This window comes from Scomber japonicus, chromosome 16 (genome assembly GCF_027409825.1).
Source record: "Scomber japonicus isolate fScoJap1 chromosome 16, fScoJap1.pri, whole genome shotgun sequence".
Classification (NCBI taxonomy): domain Eukaryota; kingdom Metazoa; phylum Chordata; class Actinopteri; order Scombriformes; family Scombridae; genus Scomber; species Scomber japonicus.
In genome coordinates, this window is record NC_070593.1 from 17120162 (window position 1) to 17142485 (window position 22324).

General features: G+C 40.6%; 2 protein-coding genes across 2 annotated transcripts; one reads left to right on the forward strand and one right to left on the reverse strand.

The window, feature by feature from the left end:
• Positions 1 to 1572: 1572 nt before the first annotated feature.
• LOC128375629 (transmembrane protein 179) lies at positions 1573 to 3277 on the forward strand. The gene is made up of 4 exons (XM_053336012.1): positions 1573 to 1889; positions 2434 to 2571; positions 2659 to 2737; positions 2838 to 3277. The coding sequence occupies exons 1-4, from the start codon at positions 1588 to 1590 to the stop codon at positions 3009 to 3011; spliced, it is 693 nt and encodes a 230-aa protein (XP_053191987.1). The 5' UTR covers positions 1573 to 1587; the 3' UTR covers positions 3012 to 3277.
• Positions 3278 to 4597: 1320 nt separating this feature from the next.
• c16h14orf180 (chromosome 16 C14orf180 homolog) lies at positions 4598 to 19628 on the reverse strand. The gene is made up of 9 exons (XM_053335780.1): positions 19184 to 19628; positions 18390 to 18420; positions 13634 to 13720; positions 11344 to 11464; positions 9387 to 9417; positions 9176 to 9284; positions 7165 to 7328; positions 6882 to 7014; positions 4598 to 5817 (listed from the first exon to the last, which is right to left on the reverse strand). The coding sequence occupies exons 1-9, from the start codon at positions 19334 to 19336 to the stop codon at positions 5612 to 5614; spliced, it is 1035 nt and encodes a 344-aa protein (XP_053191755.1). The 5' UTR covers positions 19337 to 19628; the 3' UTR covers positions 4598 to 5611.
• Between the last annotated feature and the right edge of the window lie 2696 nt (positions 19629 to 22324).

Sequence of the window (22324 nt, forward strand, 5' to 3'; positions counted from 1 at the left end):
TACTTACTTACTACTTTTTGCAGGTTTGTGCTCTGATCTTTCTATTATGAATTGGAGAAAACACTGTTTTATAAGCAGTATAGTTCTCCTGGTATATCATACATCATAAAAACAGCAAAGTGATGAATTACAGGAAATAATAATCTGGGCAATTTATCAAGAAAAATGATCTGTCAGCAAAAATGCTCACTGAGCATAAGTAGAAAAACCTAATGATGTTTAAAAGCAAACCAGCTCAGAGTGTTGAAATGGAAGTGACTTTCTGGTCAAGACCACCCACCCACCCGTCCACATACACACACACACACAAACACACACACACACACACACACACACACACACACACACACACACACACACACACACACAAACACAAACACAATAACTTAAGCTAATCTAAGAAGTGATAACATCATGGAAATCAGAGTGCTGTGGTGCAGCAAAATGGCACATAAATCATGTGCAGGGGAGGGAATGCAAAATACTGCAGTTGGTTTGATGGATACAAATAGCTGTCTGATGTCTGTAAAGCTCTCGTATAAATACTTGTCTTTGTGTTCCATGGGCTTTTCCCCCCAGGAAACTGCAGGACTATTAATATTTTCTGAAGCAAAATGAGTCACTGGTGCTGTTCACAACTTTGTCCTCATCATCTCAAAATTAATGCTTTTACATTTTATATTTTTCCATCCTTCCATTCTTCAGCAGGCTGCATGTGGAGGCTGTGCTAGGCAATAATCATACTTCAAACATAAAATGGGCGGTTTAGACTATGTAGTGAGGTGGCAGGCAGCAGGCACCTTGCCCACTGGAGGGCAGTGTGAGTGGTGCAGAAAGTTGGTGGCTGAAGAAGGGGAGAGACACCTGGGCTGACTCACCAGATGGGCTTAGCACGTTAGATGGATGTGACAGCTACCTGCCCTTCCCATCACACTGTGTATAAACAAACCATTACTCTAATTTGTGAGTAATGTGTGATCCGTGTGTGTGTGTGTATGTGTGTGTGCAAGGGCACAGTTGCATTATACCCAATGAATTCTTTATTTGTATTAACCTCTTAACCACCAGTCAGTGCAAACTCATGATTTACAGCCACATTTAGTTCAAATCTACAGATCTTTATTTTAAATTCTAGTGGAGATTTACATTTTCTAAAAAAAGCAGCAAACACGTCAGGCTTAATTTTGGAGTGACATGATGCATAAAATGATGCACAAGCTATTTATATTTGTAGTGTATTAGATGGAATAATGCAGCCATAAACGGATAGAGCTGAAAGAAGATGGATAAAGAAATGCACAGGTACACGATACTGAAGTTGTTTTTTTATGTCTGCTGTACTGTCGCCTACCTAAGGGGGACACGGGGAAACTGTGTTAAAAGGTAAAATGTCATAATTATTTGTTAAATACTTGGAAAAGAGGAATCTCCACAGCCTGTAGATAACATGGAGAGCCCTGAAGGCCTCAGTCTGCTCATTAATTTGCAGCAGAGCGCGTCGTCGGATGCTGCGCCTCCGCTCATCGCTGCCTCCACTGCGCAGGCGCACTTTCTCCAGGACGCAGAGCCGAAGAGGAAGACAGAAAAATGGCCCTCGATAATTTAATTTTCGCCCAGTGCATCCTTTACTTTTTAGCCTTCGTATTCGGTTTCATCGCCGTGGTGCCTCTGTCGGAGAACACGGAGGATTTCGGGGGGAAATGTCTGCTCTTCACGCGGGGGATGTGGCAAAATGAGAACATTACTGTGTCGAAGCAGCGCTTCATCGTGGAGGAGTGGGGACCCGAGTCCTCCTGCAGCTTCATCACTTTTGTCGGGATAGCGTCCCTCATACTGTCCGCAGTGCAGGCTTGGAGGCTGCTGTTCTTCCTGTGCAAAGGACACGACGAGTGAGTGACCCTTCACTTGTGCTCGTTCAACACAATTCAACCACCATAGACAGCTCTATATGACCCGCTATATAAAGCTTTAATGGCTCAGTGAAAATGTGCGTTTTCTGTCCTTCTCCCACGCCCTTGTCTGCATGCTGCCCTGTCAGAATCACAGCATCATCTTTAACTGTGTGTTTTAGACTATGAAAGATGATCGGCTTATCAATTAACCTATAAAAACGACTAGTCTCTGTCGTCCTCCTTTAGAAACATGAAGGAAAATAGAGTGTTGTGTTGCCTTTGAATAATTCACATACCATAGCCTGACAGGACGGCTCTTTTTAAAACATATTTTCTGATATGTATCCATCCTGCAACAGTGTATTTTCATGTGTGAATGAAAGGAATCACTCATCACCAAATCAGTGCTGCAGCCTATAACAGGCCTAACTATGTCTCAGTGATGGGCCTACAAATGACAGAAAAAGAGGACAAGCATGTCATTAAACCTTAATAATATGTTGGTATATATATATATGTTTCTGTTCTCTCCTACCTGCAGCTCAGTCTTCAATGCCTTTCTCAACCTGCTGATCAGCTCACTGGTCGTGTTCACAGTCTTCCTGTCTAGCACCATCGTTAGTGTGGGGTTCAATCTGTGGTGCGACTCCATCACCGAGGGTGGGACCATGCCCAGCAGGTGAGGGAACAGCACCCATTTCAGAGAATCTCATTACAAAGTGGAGTGTTCCATCCTAAGCTATTGTTTATGTGCATTGTATTTTAGCTGTGAGGATCTGCAGGACACTGATCTAGAACTTGGTGTGGACAACTCTGCTTTCTATGACCAGTTTGCTATAGCTCAGGTAAGACTGGGTCCGTCCATCCATCCATCCATCCATCCATCAATTCATCCAAATAAATCCCTAAATCTCTTTCATTTTTACAATGATTTCCTCTTTGCAGTTTGGCCTTTGGGCTGCCTGGCTCACCTGGCTTGGGATTGCAGTGATGGCCTTCCTGAAGGTGTACCACAACTACAGACAAGAGGATCTGCTGGACAGCCTGATCCACGAGAAGGACCTGCTGCTCGGCCGCTCCTCACGCCGCACCTCTGACCTCAAGACTGGGCTCATCTAGAAAACCAGAGGACGCACAAACACACACACACATACAAAGACATACATTCCCAAACAACCGTACAGTTCCCTCATCTGCCATGAGAAACACCAATGTTTGCCTATGTAGACAATCAAAATCTATTGGCTTCTGCTCTCATTGACCGTGAATTGAATCAAACTGAAGGGTTTTGCTTTGTTCTCCAAAGGTAATTGATTTCCTTTCAAAAACATCCATCAATGGTTATCAATCCTTGAAGAGTCCTGCTTTATTGAGTTGATTCATCCACTGTGCGCGCTTTCCTCTTCATGACATATAACAATAGGCTAGTTAAGTTCTGATAGTATTAAAACCATTTAAAGGAAATCCAGTTTTTCTTACTTCATGAATTAATATTCAGTTACACAGTATTAATGGCTTGGACAGATTGTCTGATGGATCATGTTGTCTTTGTGAAACTTCTGCATGGACCTAATGCATGACAAATTAATACGGTGGTTTTTAGATGTAAAGAGATGTTATTTTGTTTTATACACCAATAAATGTGTTCATTTTCTTTTTGGTAGGATGCACACTGTGTCTTGGTGAAGGGAAAAAACTCTTTGCATGCTGCAGCAAAGTAAAGTGATGTGTGCTTTTGCAGTGTATTCACAATTTTATCAACAGTTACAAAAAATTGTTTTATATTTTTTAAAAAAAGAAAAAAATCAGAGCATTTATGTATCAGGCAGCCAGTCCAAAAATGCTTTTAGCAACTGTGTGAGATATAAATAACAAATCTTATCTTGTGCCATATAGTAACTCAGGCTTCTTTCTCCTTCACACTCTATAGGCTACAAACCTATATATATATACTGTATTACTGTGAATAGACGCACAAATATGCCTGCATGCATCTCTCTCCCTGTTATGTACACATAACACACACTCAGTTATTGACAGAGATTACAGGAAGAAAGCAAGTGACCTGCTTGACTTTGATAGGCAATGACAGTTTTATTCAAAACAATTGAAATCATAAAACGGTAGGAACTAAGAAAACCCTCCATAAAGGCACTTCTTTCAAAGTGACCATAAATGTTTTTTGGACAGCTGTGAGATGCAGCTACTGAGCTAAATGTGCATATATAGGACATGAGCTCACTGGGTATTATTTTATTGCTAATGACAATTTAGTTTGACAGTAGTCAAGGATATTTCTTTCTTCTACACAGGCGTTATTAGCCTCATATTGCTTTGACATTCAAATGTGAAACCTCAAAAAATCCTATGCTTTCCTTTGAGTTCCCTGAAACCTGTTATATAAAGAATAATGTTTTACTGGAATCTATGTGATGTGTGTTATTGCTCATAATGAGAGGTCTGTGGGATGTGCATCACTGTGCCCTTTGACTCCTAATCCATTTGTGTGGCGGTTTGGCTTATTGAATATTTTATTCACTTCATGTGATAAAGGGACCCACATCATGGACATATAGTATCCTGTTCTGTTGTATTTTGATGTTTGGCCTCAAAATAATAGTAATGAACTTGATATAAGGCGTAAGTCCTCCAGCCAGCACACAATCCATACATTTGTCCAAAGCTTGATTAGCATTTGACATCACGGTTAAAACCTGAATATTGTTCTGAAATAGAAATGTAACAAAAAGTTAAAAAATTTAAAAGAATCTAAAGTTGGATATTTGCGTAGATGCAGATATACAGTATAGAAGAATAAATAACATTTAGAAGAGAGGAGGATATTTTGGTGGGATTCAAGCGGTTATAAAGAGAAACACTTTCAAAAGCATTAGCATTCATTCAGTTTGAGTATATTCTCTTCGAGGATAGTTAAAGAGAGAGGATTTGTAATATTGTGCTGCAGATCTTCTCATCAGTGAGACTAGGAATCAGCTGAAGACAGCCAGCCATACAGAAGAGCACACAAAATAAAGTCTGTAAAGAAAGAGGTGTTTTTTCATCTCATTCGACTGGGACGTGATGCAGCCTAGTGTTGTCTTTCTCACGGATCACTATCGGACAGTTTACACATTTGTTCTTCCATCTTCCTCTTCTTCCTCCTCTTGCATGTGCCGGTCAAAGCTGCTCCCAAATATATCTACATTCATTTATGTGCAATTACAAGGCTGAATATTGTGATAGTCCTTAGTATATTGAACCACATATACACATTCAGTTCTGTGTAATATCTGATATACAGAAACCATGTACCGTAACAAAATAAATATGGATTCCATGGAAACATTCACTCACATAAAATAGACTGTGACATGAACTGAAAACGTTGTGGTGATTGAGTGAGCGTTATATGTGAACAATAACATTGCAAATGTTGAAAATGTCAGTACAACTTAAATAAGGAGTGGCGTTCCCACCACTTAAGTACATACTGTATATACATACATGGACATGGAAGCTACATATTTCTGGGATTACACATTTTTCCCTTTTTCACTGTGACAGTGTACAGAGACCACAGACAGTGTAACTTACGGAGCCTTGCCAAATGGCTGAGGTGTTTATAGGCCTGGGCACCTTCAAAGATAGGAAAAAAGAGGGGTCTGAAAAAAAAAAAAGAAAGGAGGAGGTTCCATGTCTCCACCTGTGGTCAGTCTCAGTCACTGCATGGTCAGCCATATCCAACAGCCCCACAGAAGCTGTTTCATATGCAGCAGGTAGACAGCCAGAGCGGCCTCCAGCTCCTTGCATACCCTCTGTGGGCGCTGGCGGTCTGTGCAGTACATGGCCACACCCAGGAATGACATCAGCAGGAAGAGGCAAGTGAACAGGGCGAGGTGGGGGCGGGACGGTGTTGTCTCATAGGCTACACACACACACACACACACACACACACACACACACACATACACACACACACACACACACACACACACACACACAATCAAGATTAGCATTTTAGCTAATTATTAGCTTTTGAATTGCCACATGCTTAGATCTCTCACCTAAAAGTGAGAGGCAAATCTTTGATGGAGGATTTCATGTGATTGTGACTTGTCACACAAACTGTGTTTTCTGTGCCTCAGACATTCTTTAAAAGGGTGTGATAGTGAGATGCTACACTCCATATCGCATGGCAACAAAGTTAAGCAAAAGTAAAAGTTAACCTGTGTTTTACCAATACATTTAAAAGCTTTGTTTTGATGCCTTTTTCCTCCATACATAACTAGATCAAGTGCTCTTTCTCAATGACAAAGTGCAGTGCTGTTTCCTCATGCATATTGTGACTCTTCCAGATAGACTTACCACCTAAACAGTCACAGTAAGGAATTTCTGTGAAGCCAACAGAAAAGAGGCCAGTCAGTCAACAAGAGCAGCTTCAAGGGGCTGCTGTTCCCCTATAGACTCTATTATCTCTCTGGGACAGACTCCATGGTGCCTCATTTGCATGCATAATTAATTATGAGGAGTAAATCACTTGCTCATGTTTGGACATCTCTTACAGTATTTTTAAATAGTGCGAAATCCCCGAAGGAAAATAGTTTACGATGCAATCTCTGGATGTTTTAATGCATTTTGTTCATTCTGTATACTGCTGTTACATGTGGGTTAAGGAGCCCAGCTGCAGCGGTTATAGCACAGATTATGTGGAAAATTCTACAAACAACCAGAATTAAAGTCATGTGGTTGCTGTATGATTTCATTTACATATTCATGTTTCTGTAAATGCAGGGCTGACATAGACAGGCTGCAGAAAATATTGATGGTTCGCAGCCAGTCACTGTACTCTGGTAAAGGTGTTAAAGCACCAGAGGGCAGCATGGTCTCTCAGGTTTGTACAAACACATACAAATCCTCTTTTGTCTGGACTGACTGTGACTGAGCAGGGTGTAAACTGTACAAATGTTTTACTTGTTTACATTTTCTCACCATGTACTGTGGTCTCTGGCTCCCTGAATCGAACCCTCCGCTCGCCTTTCCGTCTGTGGGTAGGTTCTGTGTCTGACCCGTAGCTGGGGCTTGGCCTCTTTAGAATGGAGGTGGGAACTTTGCCATTGGTTACCTGAATCAGATACAATTCAGGACGAGTAGGACTCATTACAAGACATTTTCAAAGAATCAGCAGTAAAAAAGGGCACAGATCTTTTACAAACAAGCAACTCATAACTTCATTAACAATGATAAAGATGGCTGCAGGTGTTGCTCTCTCTACCATAGGTTTTGGTGTGTCCTCTTGTTGGTGGTGGGTGTCCTTTCTGTGGCGGACCTCTGAGTGTTTCTCCCGGTGGGAATGAGGAAGACAGTTGACGGTATCTCTGATGGACTCTGCAGCAGCAAACCGTTTGGACAGTGCAGACACACACTCACCCAGGGAGTCTAAGAAGAGAACCATGACCAAACTTGTGTATCAATCCTGTGTTGCTTCACACTGGAGACTGCAGTCTGCTCTGAAGACACAGTTAAACATACAAAGTTAAATATGCAAATGTGTCTGAGAGAAGACGCCAGTGTTAACTCTGTCAGTTCCAGGTCGAGCTTAGTTAGAAACACTGATGCAAAGACGGTCAAAAACCATCCAATTCCATGTTTTCACTATAAAGTCAAGACATCAATAGCCTTCTAGTGATACTGACCAAATGCATTTCTAATTGATGTCATAGTTTCTAAAAAAAAAAAAAAAAAAAGTGTATGACCATTAAAATTCTGTCTCAGCTCTTTCATTTGTATTGTCTAAAAGTTGTGGATTCCCCAAACTAAATACTGTAGGTGTCTTGCCAACACTGCCTGTTAACAATTGCTGATGAATTAGTCACATGCTGACAGATCAGTGATGTAATCATCTGATAATTCAATCTGTTCTGGGGGATTTAAAACATCACTGACTGAGTAACCAAGAGCAAATAGTTTTATCTGTTAAAAACAATGAAAGGATTTAAATGAAACAACCTTTTTGCATCTTTATAAAACTAACTGAATTTTATAACCAATGCTTGATGAATTATTTTCCCAATGAGGCCAGTGGTAAAAAAAACAAACCCTTTTTTCATTTAGTCTATTTTCACTTTTATCAGACAGGAGGAAGCTACATGGGCTAAGGCCAAGAAAACTTTTGTAGCTTTTTGGACACACTTTTAAAATTGTATTGCTAGTTTGGGAGAGTTGAAAATCACAGCTTAGTAGTTTAGCTAATTAAAAAAATAATAACATAATAAAATAAAAATACCACCACATACTGCTACAGTTCATACTGTTCAAACTACAATTAATATATTCAAATTGAGCTAGCAGATAATCAAAATAGCTTATTAGCTGAGGGTTGTGACTGGCCCAGTTTGCAGTGAAGGTTATCTAGAGGACAAGAGCTGTAAACACTTGAACTTGCCTCTGATGAAGCGTCTTACTGTGGGTCAAAGAGAATCCCTCTGTTTACAATACAACATAAAAAGGTCACATAAAGTGCAGAGGGACTATCGTGTGTTGTGTAATTGCAGATGCTCTCTCCTCTTTCTCTCTCTCTCTCTCTCGCTCTCTCTCTCGCTCTCTCTCTCTCTTCTTTTTAACTTTTAAAGCTTATGACCATCCAAGCTGTATAACAAGGAATGTTCTGAAGCTTTGCCTTTATCTATACTCCTGATTTCATGTACTGTAGCTGGTCCTGTTCAGCACCACTGCCTCTGAAAGCTGACTCAACTACAATGCTTTGTATTGCTTTTAACACCACAGCACAGCAGTCTTCACAAAAACGCAGAGTTCAGAATTGGGCAGAGAGTTGCTCCCGCTTAATGCAAGCCAAGCATACAGTATATGCAACAAAACAGTGGCCTCAAACTTCCTTTTCCTTTTCTCCCCTTTTTTTGCTCTTGTGTCCAACATGACTAGGAGTGTTTATTAATTTAACATTTTTTATGGGCTGACGTGTTTTAAAAGCTAACTGAAGTGCTTTAAACCACAGGCACGCTGTGCTGTGTGCTCTCTAACGCAGAGGAAATAACTTGCTTGTTCATCAGATTAACAAGACAGTTATGGTATTGTCAAGCCTCATGAGACAGCCATGTCTCCACCCTCATGTTTCAGACTGAGTCATAGTGGCGTTACTGCTGAGAGAGGTGCACCATGTTATTCACTGTCTACTAATGTGTTTTCAGTTCATCTGTACTGTATGTCATCCAAGTAACATCACCTGGCAGCCAGGATGACACAAAGTGGCACAGGTGAGTCTTTACCTGAATATTCAGTCTTGCCAATCTCAGCATAGACAGTAGCCATGAGCTCCAGGCTTCTGGCTGTAATTGGGTGGTCGTTACCAAAGGCTCTCTGGTGGATCTTTGTAGCCTGAAAGATGCAGTGAGATGGGAAGTTAAAGTGAACACAGGTGTGCCATTAAAATGTTTTATTTGTTCAAAAAAAGAAAAAGAAAAAAAGAAATCTACATACCTTACCGCTGTATTCTAGAGCAAGATGAGGTCTGGAAAGAAAAGGAAAGGTAAACAGCACCATTAAACAAACGTGATACACACTGTGTGATAGGAAATATTATATACCTGCCGAAAACTAAAGCAGAATAATTCATATTTATCAGGCAAAATCTATAAATAAATAAACAAATAAATATGTTTTTCAAACATAACAACAATGCCTGACCTTAAGTTTCGTGACTCCTGCTGGATTGTCAAGTGAGCATATCTGTTTCAGTATTTGGAGCACAGCAGCATGACAAATCTAAACATGCATGTGCTGTGATTAGACACGGACAGCAGGGCTGTGGGGGCTCTGGCGCCTGATGGAGGAAGTGGAAACCTTCTAGTCCTGCCAGCACTGGCTGCACCTGTCTTTTCTCTAGCGTGAATTACACAAGGCATGGCGCTTACAGGTTGGTTTACCAATCCATGTCCTTCCACCACTCTTCTACTTAGTGCTAAGCTAGGTGAACAAGATGCGGTACGCTGAGGATCCACCAGCTGTTCAGCTCATATCTGCCCCAGTAAGTCAGCCAAGGACATTCATCACCCTAACACCCTCACATGTGCCTTTAGATGTAGAGCAAGCTCTGTTTAGTGTGACAGATGTCAGCTTCGTTGTTCCAAACCCACACTTCTCTTCAATTAGTAATGGCCAGGTGTCAGTTTGCAATGCTTTAGAAGGTCCGTCTTAGGGGACATCTGATCAGCAAAGACAGAAAAAGCCCTTCACTGTCCCAAATGACTTCCTAGACTTTGCTGAAAGAGTCAGGAAGTATTACAACTTCCAGTAAACAAGATAGAAAGACTGGCACTGAGACATATGGTGGAGGCAGTAAGGGCTTTGGGATCTTAAGACTATTTCTTTATTTAAAATAACCAACACCAAATTATGTTTTTTGTGTTCATCATTTTGTACAACTTTTATTGTCTTCAAAGGGTTTCTAAAGTGTTTGAAGTATGCTCAAAGAGCAGAATCAAATTCCTGCTTGTCCTTATTCATCCTGAAACCCGAGCCTCTCGGTACCGTCATACACAATCAGTACCATCTCATTTAAGTTAAACTACTGTATGCTCCTTACATTAATAAAGCACCGTGACCAACTCCCCACCGAGCCAACCTTCCACCCTCCGTCACCCTCTCTGGCAATCAGGTTAAATGACTTGATCCAAACAATGACAACACAGGCACAAAACATGGGTGTATGCTAAGGCCTAACAAAGTACCCCTGCAACAAGAGACAGCAGATCCAGTTAAAGTGTTCCTCTCTACTCACATAGAGTGTGGTGTCTCTTTTCTCCACATCTACAGGGAAATTCAACTCTGGCCAAAAAGGCTAGAAACTGGAGTCTATCTATCTATCTATCTATCTATCTATCTATCTATCTATCTATCTATCTATCTATCTATCTATCTATCTATCTATCTATCTATCTATCTTGTCTATCTTGTCTATCTTGTCTATCTTAATCTGTGTTCAAAATATTTTAAACATGACTCGTAACTCTGACATGTTGATGACAGCAAAGACAAAATTAAATGAATACTTAAGGTGGAGTTTTGAACGTCACTACCATTCACTTTCATTAAATAACTTCTAATTTAAATAGTTGTTGAGGGTTTTACTTTATAAGCAAATTAGCTGTTTGTCCCACTAAATGCTTGTGTAATAAAACTGATACAAAATTGACACAAATGCAAGTAGCATTAAATGTTCACTTCAGGGCTGATCACTGCTGTGGAATGATGAAGATACAGTACATGCATACAGTTCAATATTTGTGTAGAAAACTGGTGATAAAACTGTTGTAAAAGTGAATTTATATAACAATAAATTCACTCATAATGAGCCCACTGAGCCCTTAAACTCACAGAACATGTAACGCCCCATTAATTACACCACAAAGGAAGCTACAGCAGGACACAGTTTTACCTTTTGCTCATGATGCAGAGCTGGGCCAGCCGTTCGAGGTGCTGTGCCTGGGAGGCCTGCTCCGAGAGCTCCTCTGGGGTTGTCCATCCTGCGGAGCCCAGTGTAGCCTCCTCCTGAGGCCCTGATACACAAACACAGGGCATAGAATCACAGTCAGCCCGCCAATAAACCACTCTACTTTCCCTCTGCTTGGCAATCTATCCCTCTTTCCTTACTACCCCTTGTTCTCTATACCTCTACTACTGCTGCAGCGGGTTAGAAAAATAAGACCCAAATAGCCTGAGTATCTCACTACCAGCCTGTCTGGCAGTGCTGCGGACTTTAAGCCTGAACAACAGAGTGGAGCCAATTGAGGACCGGAGACAAGAGAGCAGAGATAAGGACAGGTGACAGCGGATAAGGGAGTCAAACAACATACTCACCACGCCCACTGACACGTATGCACATGGTGACAAACCACAAACAGTGTATACTGTACACAATGAACACACGTATAACAAGTGGAAGTGGAAATGAATTTGGCTTGTAATCTATGCCACGAGCAGGTAATGACTTTTGTTTGCATTACAAAAACAACATAATGACCATTATTTCAGCTGTTAGTAGGGAGATAGAGAGGAGGGTGAATTTGACATGGGGGAAAGAAAGAAAGCCTGTCAGCTGTAGACAGAGTGCCAGCTCTGCCCCTGGAGAAGTCCAAGTGAATACTTAATCAGAGGCTTCAGTATAGTCCCTCTAGGATAACACGATCTTGTGTTTGCAATAATAATAATAATGATAATGATAATAATAATTCCACCTACTTGCAGGGCTTGCAATCTTGCAAAGTTCCCACAATTTCTCCACATTAAAGGTGCTACTGGAAAGATTTTGACATCAATATATCTTTGGAAATTTAAAGTCCATACTTTGCAATGAGAATGAAAAACAATTGCGACTAACCTTTTGATAACCTCTAGGCATTATGGTATAAAGTAAGCCTTTCAAAATAAAACTTGCTTTGTCAACAAAACCTCTTTAATCTTTCTTCTCATTATCAAAACAAATCACATGGATAAATACTAGGTTGGATCAGCTGGAGAGACTAACTCTCAAGTGTGGTTAAGGTTAGGATTAGGGCTAGCTAGATAAGGATTAGGGTTACATGCACAATGAAGAAACACAATGTGTACAAATCTCTTGAGACTTTCGCGAATTGTCTCTCTGACTGATCTAATCTACAGGGTGTAACTGCAGGACTTCAGACCTCCCTCCTCAGGCCCCTCTCATGCAAGTCTTATCACCCTGGCAAAAAGTGGACTTGGCTGCAGGAGACCACCCCTTGCGTCTCATTTCCATACGCAAATTATGGATGTTTATAAAAACTGTCATTGTGTTTACAGTTGCCATGACAGTGAAGATTGCTTAACTTTAATGAAGTATTAACCAAATTTTATTGTCACATTTAATTTTCATTGTAACCCAAACCATGATCTTTTATGTTGTCATAAAAAAATATTATTTGTTGTAGTCATTAGTGACTTTGCCGCTTCGCTTCGGTGTCCCGCACATGCTTGAAGCGTGGTCAGGAAACAATGGCAACTAGCTATGTAGTAGTGCCCCTTGCCTTATGAAAGACACTTTGCATATTGCTTTGCAATTTTTGAGAAAAGCCTCTGCAAAATACAGCATTTTTGATCAAAACATTCACACAAAAAAACAAAAAACCTGTAAAATCCTGGAGGGACTATAGTGACACACAGCTCCTAATGAAATAGTGCAAATCGTGGCCATTTGTCTTCTACTATGTCTGTCCCCGATCTCCTCCACCATGCCCACGCTTTGCTGGGCTGCTGCCTCAGCAGCAGACAGAGAGGAAGAGGCAGACATCTGGAGCAGCAGGTGATGAATGACCGGCCTTGCTGTGAATGCTGGCTTAAAGCTACACCAGGTATATAACAAACGATGGAGCAAGGTAAAATGTGTTGTCATTTCATATTAACAAAAAACAAAAAACAAACAAAACAAAAAAAGAAAGGAAAAGATCTTCAGACTGTCATAAAAACATATAGTGTCAAAATCTATATGTTTCATTTTCAGGTTAGTTTGTAGATGTACGTCATTTTGGACAACTGCCAACTACAAATATACTCCGGTATCAGCTAATAACGTTTCACTGGATCGACTGGCTATTTGGTGCTTCAGCCTCAAAACTGAATAAAATAAACAAAATCTTCAAATTGAGATACCACGAGTACAAGCAAAATATGCACTTCTTCCGGGAAGTATTCATAATGTAAAATGTACTTGCCTGTGCTCCCCTGAAGAGCCGTGAGCTCGATCAGTGCCACCTCATAGAACATTTTTTCAGCCTGGATGAACTGGAGGGCCTTCCCATCTGTTTATATGGGTGAAGGATCAGTCTCAGTTGTCAACAGGATTAAACATTTGTTGAAGTTAAAAACAGCCTTGCTCCTCATCTCAACATTGTGTTTTTGCTGTTTTTCCCCCCACCCCTCTTGAAAATGACCACCACAGCCAAACAGAATGTGTCCAAAGTGGACTGATGATACTAAAGTTTGGATTTTGGAGTACGGATTGCCAGAACTGGTGTCTGAGTCATTGTATTTGTGCTTGTTGAAAACAGAGCAACAGTGATGCAAAACAAATTTCCGATGCTGAGTCTTACTGTACAGTATCTGATAACACGTCATCGCAGTGTGTCATATTCCTATTCTAATGTTTGTTTTATTATCTCATGTTTTCATCTTTTGTACAGACTCCTTCTGATTGATCTGCATGCCAGTTTGTTTCCATGGAGGTACTCTCTATTAAAAGCCTCCCTAAATATAGAGCTTGCTCACTTTGTCAAAAGTATTCTTCGTACTGAGAGTCAGTCCCACTGTAAAATGACACCACTGATGCTTGTCAGGTAAATTTAAAGACCAAAGGGATGGAGAGTGCTTAAAATAAACACAGCCCTACCCGTCTAAATGACCTACTTAATGACAGAACCCTCATGTGTAAAACTATAAATTCCATCCTATGTTTTTGTCACAGCTGGCCACACCACATGCCTATTATACACAACCTATAACTTTCACATTGAGGTTGGAAAGATTAACAGTAGATTTCCACTTTTATAGAACAGTTAAGCTTGGTGCTGAAAATCACAACAGCTGGTTTCCTTTATTTTGTCTACAGGATAATAATGTTTGCATTGCACAGTATTGGAAGAATTCATCACGTGAGCCACAGATTTGCTGGGAGACCCAAGGCATATTTTGTCTACATATGATCATCAACTAAAGGAAGAGGCAGTTTTATAGATAAAACATCCTTTAAAATGTTTACAACTGATGAGTACCAAAAGATAGCAGAAAAGATCACTGATGGTAAGGGATGAATGTTGAAAGCTGTTTATACCATTATAGTTCCTGTCTTAAGGGCTGTGAAATATGTACATCTAAATAATTCAATATACTTTGCATAACATGGAAGAGATAACATACTGTATGGCAAACTAGCATGGAACAAACTCAAGTACTACTACTACTACTACTACTACTATTACTACTACCACTAATAATAATTTATTGTGGGTTGATATTAAGAGAGATAACACAGGATGGTTAGAAATGCATTATACTGTACTTGTCTCAGCTCCTGGGAGTCACCTGGCAGCAGGAGAATGAGGTGAGTATGAGGTGGACCATCTGGAAGGGAGGATTAGGGGAACGGCCATCATCAAAGGTCATAGCACTACTTCTGCCAGCTATTTTTAGCCTGGCTGGACCACAATAACGCCACAACAGGAACCTCACACAATCCTCTCTCCCTGGGGAATGTGCTCCACTATCTCCGTCTAACCACCCACAAACTTCAACTTCAACTTCAACTTTATTTATATAGCACTTTAAAACAGATGAAACAAAGTGCTGGACATAAATAGATAAAACAACACAGGAACATAAAACAATTAACAGGAAATAATAAATAACAAAAAAATAAAAACAATACAACAATAACTAAAAAAAACACTAAAACAGGAGCAGAGTCTCATGCACGGTTGAAAGCCAAGGAATAAAAATGGGTTTTAAACTGAGTTTTAAAAATGGACAGTGAGGAGGCTTGTCTAATATTTAAAGGAAGCTCGTTCCATAATTTAGGAGCAGGAACAGAAAATGCTCTATCCCCTCTGAGCTTCCGCTTTGACCTCGGTACCTCCAGGAGCAGCAGATCAGCTGACCTGAGGCACCCAGCAGGAGCGTGGGGGTGAAGGAGCTCAGAGAGGTAGAGCGGGGCCAGACCATTTAAAGATTTAAAAACAAATAAAAGAATCTTAAAATGGACTCTAAAGTGCACAGGTAGCCAGTGGAGGGAGGCCAGGATGGGAGTTATGTGCAGCGATGGAGGACTGACTGACTCCAAAATAAAGTGCATTACAGTAATCCAGCCAGGATGTGATGAAGGCATGGATTACTGTTTCAAAGTGCTGTAGTGCGAGGAAAGGCTTCACCTTTGCCAGCTGTCTAATGTGAAAAAAGCTGGACTTTTGCCTTTTTGGAAATTGCCGATCCAATTTAAAATTACTGTCCATCTTAAAACCCAAGTTTGAGACTGTTGGCTTGAAATAATCTGCCAAAGGACCCAAGTCAACACACACAGCCTCTCCTGAACTGGTCATTGGGCCATACTCCAAAACTCGACAAGAACTTGCAATAACACAGGCCCTTTCACAGGCACGTCTGACTGCACGTGTCACACAGCTCTGTGAAGGAGTGCACTAAAATAACCTTGTGAGGTAGACAAACAACGCAGGAATATAGGATTTCTTCTAGAATTAGACATCATGTCATATAAGAAGATTAAATTTGAGAAAGCCATATCGATTAGCTTGTCTTTGTTTACTTTTATGTCCACCTTTATTTAAGATAAAAGTTAATTTGTCTGGGTCAGCATACTTTCCAAGAAACATGTATCAGTAAACACTCAGCAGCCAAAAGAGCTTTTGGCTCTAGACAAAGGTCACTTGTGGTTACTGCCAGCTCTGATAACAATACATCAAGCCTTAAACGGCGCTGTCACTATCAACTGCACCTAATATATTGTATTTGTCTGGAGTAAAGCCAGCTCAGCAGCATGGAATCAGGATACTTTGAATATGTATATTCAGCTTTTTTTTCCCTGATTATGGATTTTATTAGACCCATGAAACAACACATGGGGACACAGGGGAACAAAGTTTCCGTTCCCATAATCTGCTCCCAGTTTGAGCATGCTGTTATGATGCTCAAGCATTTAATCAGATTCTTTCAAACTAATCTCTTCCACTCCTCTTAGCCTACAATGGACCCATTTTTGTCTTTTTTTTGGGGGGGGGGGGGGGTTAAAGGGGATCTTTAGGGGCAGATCACAGGTCCAAATTATATGCCACATAGAAGTGGTATAAAGCTGGGGACCTGAAGATTAATTTGAGATGCACAGCTCAGCACTGTGTGTCAAGTTTTTTTTCTCATAAATCTGTAATAAATATCATGTTTTGGTTGAGTGTTTTGTTTTGAAAGTGTATAAAGGCTTACAACATTATAATGGAAGTATATGATGGCCTTCCTGTGTTCAATTATGTCTCATAAGTTTGGTTGATACCATTTGTTACACAAATTTGACAATTTTGGACCATTTGAGATTTGATAAAAATGATCAAAAATCTGTCCAAAATACCATATTCAAGACACCAAAACCTTGCAAAACACCACACATACAGTGATTTCATACGTGGTTGTAAAGTTTCATTAGGCTGTGATTATCCTAGAGATCATCATAGGTCATTTTATTTGTACACTGAGGTCTAGTTTCAAAAAAAATTGTCATTACAATGAAATTGCTACTGTGGGGACTAACATCATCACACATAATACACCTGGGCTCATTGAATGCAAAATAGTTTCAGCTTTCCAGTCATATACAGTTTACTCAGTTACAAAACTGCCAGTTCATCGCCAAAATGTAGCTTAACTCTGGAATGTTATTTAGCCCCCGTCCTGACAAGCTAGTATGGCATGTTGGTACCAACGGAGGTCTTCTAGTTTCATATGATAACAGAATGAATCTTCACTCTAGCTTTTAGCATTTCAGGACGTCACCTCCAACTCTGGGAAAGTGATCGCCATTTTTTGATCATATTCAATAAAGTAAATAATAAGTAAGTTAATAAGTAATATCCCTTTACATTATGAATACCAACAATATAAGTCATTATTTCACCTGACCTACCAAAGCATGTATGATAGAGTTAAACTTTTACAGTTGAATGTTACACTAAAAGTAAAACACTGTAACATGTAACTCTATCATACATTAAATGCCATAGTTGCTGTATGTCAAAAGATTTAACCCTGTCATGCAAGATGACTCTTGAATAGATATCTTTTCATGCTAAGAGGGGCCTGCTGATGGCTATTGATGAAGTGAAGCTCAGCAAATCGACCTATTTTGGAAAATGGACTGTGAGGGGTACAGCCTTGCTGAGGTAGATAACCTGAGCTGGCAAGCTAAGTGTAGGATTGTCTCAGTAACAGGGAGAGGAGCCATGGAGGTAATATATCCTGAAAAGCAACACCTCTCTATTATCTCTATGTCCTATACGGCTATAGTTTATAGAAGCAGTGAAGTGGTGATGCACAGTCTAGTCAGTGCAGATACAGGTTAATTAGTGCTCTCCCACTCTGTTGTGCTGAGATAAGAGCCTACAAATCCTCTTAAGAGACAGACACACAGCCAGAGCTACACACAAAACGTATGGCATTCTAGGACAAATGTGTTATTATGAACTCGCCCAAAAGACATCCGCTCATCCCCCCTCGGTTTACAATGTTCTCTATAAAGGATCTACATCCTCCATTGTGCAGGAATTCGCCATGCTTGCCTCCATGGACATGTTCACGTTACAGAAATAGAATGCTAGTACTCCACTTAGGCTGCTTACTAACACTTACGGGACAGTGAAAGTAAAAGTGCCAGATGTTAGAGACCAACTTGCTCCCGATTTTGCTAATAAAGGATACAATTCTTTTCAGTGATGAAGAGTTCTGCAATCTGTTAAAGCACAGAAAAAACAACCAAGGGACATGGTTAAGTGTTTCATTTCCAACATCATTCCCAGTTGTGTGTGTATGCATGATGTCATGAGTTGTCAAAACAAGTAATCCTGCTCCCCTTGCAGCACCGCTGGTCTGGTCAACATCATGCCACACATTCCAAAGTTCTGGGGTAAAGGCTATGTTTTGACACTAGGGACATTCCTTCAGGCGCTACTAAACCAAATTAAAATTGTAACTCTGCCTTTGTAGGAAGGCCTTGTGCATGTAATCTGTTAATACTGGCATAACATTGCCAAAACATTAAATGGTAAAACATAGCCCACACACAATGGAAGAGACATTCACTGAGTACTGTTTTAAACACTATGAGGTGTCTAATAATACTCTTAGTGTATATTACTGCTGCAGCCGACACCTCATCTAGCAGCATGCACACTATCTGTCCTACTGAGATGGAAATTATCCTGCATTGTCAACAAAGGCACACATGATGGAGTGTGCTGTTAAATTTGACATTGGTGTTAGTGATATCAAGGTTGAATGTGTCCTCTGTGCTGTGGTGTATAATTATTTATGATGCTCTAAAGGATAAGTGATACAAATGTGTCTACACAGCTATGTAAATACACGATGCAGCAGAGTTTGTGGATGCATGTAATGAATATGTACATGCATGTGTGTGAGACAAAGAAAAAAGGGGAAGAAAAGCACTGGTTGTGTGTGCGCGTTTGTGTGTGCTCTTCAGTCAGCTTTCTCACCTGGTGTAGGCAGTTGGGCAAAGAGGTGAAGCTCTGCACATGGGTCAGTCCCAACAGGCAGCTGAGGAAGCAGTGGAGGGCGGCCTGGTACTCCCCCTGCTGCTGGAGCTGCTGTCCCAGCTCAAACAGGCCCTCCCTCCCCCCGTTCAGCATCCCCAGTCCCAGCCAGAGCCAGCACTGCCTCCCATCAGAGCTCCACCGGCCGAGGACAGACGCTCCTCTCTTCACCACTCCACTGAAGCACCACAGGTAGAAAGAGACAGCCACACACAGAGTGAAAGATTATTATTTTTTTAAACGCAGCTGCTCACATAAACAGAGACAAAAAGGTGCCAGAGGAGGAGTGAGCAGCACAGCTTTCTCTCAGTCTCGTCTGTGCACTGTAAGTCAAGGACAGGTGGTAAGGAGTAGGCTGAGGGAGCTCCGGCGACTCACACAGAAAAGATCCATTCCCCTCCCTCCTCCCAGGCTGCACCAGGAAAGGAGGACAGAGGAAGTCAAAGAGTATTTGCTGCTTGAGTGGCAGAGCTTTGGACCAATTGCTGCTCTGCTCAGGCACAGTAGCTCCGCCAGCATGTGTTAAGCACACTGGGTCTTTCTCCAATCCCTGAGAAGGGACATTGCAATGTGGTATGTTTTGATGATGAAAGCAAATATAATAAGTACCTGCTCTGGGATGTATATCTAAAAGGTAGTATACAATAAAATTTACATTTTGCACCAGATTGTCTTGCACATTATGTTTTACAGTGTGTGAGAGCATCATTTTAAGTTTTAGTGCCCCACTTATGATTTATAGATGAGAAGTGCATTGGAATTATGCACCAACAAGCAAACCAGAATAAATGCTGTGTGAGCATGTTTCACATTACCACAGAGAAACCCAGCATTTGTAAATTCTCCAATGCAAACCAGACGGTGGATGCAAACACAGGGTCATTAGGAGCAGTCACTGCACTGTGTGAGTGTGAGAGAAAGGCACTCCTCACTATACAAACAAGAACAACAAATATTTATTCACGAGGAGTGCCTCCTGTGGATGTTTGCACACTTCCCTTCACACTCGGCTAATCAACATTAATATGAGGCCAATCTGTGCCTGTGGAGAGAGGGAGGGGAGGGAAAAGAGGAAATACGGCCACAACACTTAATCTACTGATGATCCAGAGGATCATGAATAGGTCTTGACTTTGAGGGCAGTGCTGCCCCCCACTCCTGCTCCATTTGGACACAAGTGTGGTAGCTGGAGGAAATGAATGTGGTAACACAAAGCAAATGGGCAGAGTCAGTCTCCATTAGTGTCTGATGCACCCAGCTAAGAAAGATGGGATTTTAATGGTTGTGAATGCCAGAGGACAGAAGATCAGAGAGCATTAAACTTGGACTGGCAGGTCAGACTCAGTGAACTGTGAACAGTGCTCATTTTGGACTAACAGCATCTAGAGCAGCCATGGAACTTGATTATGCTGATGCAGGCCACTTCAGTTCCAGCGTGCAGACAAGTGATTCTGCTCACTTTACTGTGCTGTCAGTACAGTTGAGTTAGAATGCAGTGAGAAAGTAAGCAAAGCTTCTGATGTGATTGAGCTGGAGGGTCACGGGCTGACTCCTCAGTGTTCAGTCATAATTGAAAGAGAGTGGGCGCCATCTCCTCATTACAGACCAGTCAAGCTGAACAAACACACATCAGCCTGTGAGGAGGCAGCACTGGGTGTTCTTCTCTTCGTGTTAACAACATGTGACAACAACCATGCAACAAGAAACCCATCCAAGCAGGACTGTAACACTTTCAAACTGAAAAAGTGTTATATGTATCATATGATGAGGCATAATGCAATATTGGATATGATGACACAGCAATATGTGTTATTCTCAGGAATTACAGCTTGTTTGGTAGTGTTGGTGAGGAGATTACATGAAAAAGCCTTTGCTTGCTGTTAACATAAAGGTGTAGTGTTGATATTGATGATATGTTTTGCTCATTGTTCCCTCATTTTGATGTTGGAGCTTCACTGTGTAGAACAATGTACTGTGAGGCAGTTTTCACATTCATTTGATGAAAGATAGAAAGTTTCCCTGTGCTTGATTTAAAGTCCAGTTTACCACGTGGATGTAAAGACATTATTTATGGCATCACAGCTAGTTAGGAAGTCAGTTGAGCTCTAGTATGCAACTTACAGTGTCATGTTGACATTTCAAGGATCCAGTGCACATACACTGACAGACAGTTCAGTGCAGAGGGGGACATCTTGTTTCCTGCAGTTAAACTTTGGAAATGAAATATGGAAATGAATATTTGCATATTCATGGATTTGGATTTTTCAATGAGGGAGAACGAGCAGATAAAACAAGATACAACTTGAACTGGAAAAACCATTTCATATACAAATTATTATTCAAATCAATTTAAAAAAATACTTCTTAAAACATGCCTGGAGGGGACCATAAACTAATGCATTTATCCAGTTATGTACAGGAAATTGTGAAAAAAAGTTATCAAGCAGAGTGTGAGGATGATGTACAAGTACTGTACATTAAAAGTAAATTGAATCCCCGACATTGTTATTTTTTTAGGGAGTCTATGGATTAGTCCCTATTTTTCCATAATCCTTAGTTTTTACATTTATGGCAAATATTTTGTTGATTTTTAACAGAAAGAGAACTTGATAATGCAAAGATTTACTGGCTGAAGTAGTTTCAACTATTCTAAAATTAATGCAAGAGTAACATAGACAATACAAAAAAACTACACCAGTGTACTGTATATAGGCACGAATACAGAAATACATAAACAAATGTATGTCAGAAGAAGTTCATAGTTGTCCACTTTCTTTTGCCCATCCCACATTATGTCTCTTACTGTAATTGTCACTTCAAAGAGATAATTTTGAATTTTGGTGGTTTTATAGTTAATTTAATATTGATGTATTGCTATAACTATCATGCTGCTTTTTAATGTTGCTGGGAATTATCCAAAAACACTTTACATTGGCTGCAGCTTTGCATATTGGACACTGGACAAGTGTTCAGCCAAATGCCATCTGGGTTTCTAACATTTTATTATAAAATTGTTGCCTTTAAGATTGACTTATCTAACTCTAACCCAGTGCCACAAAGCTGTAGATCATTGACTCACATACT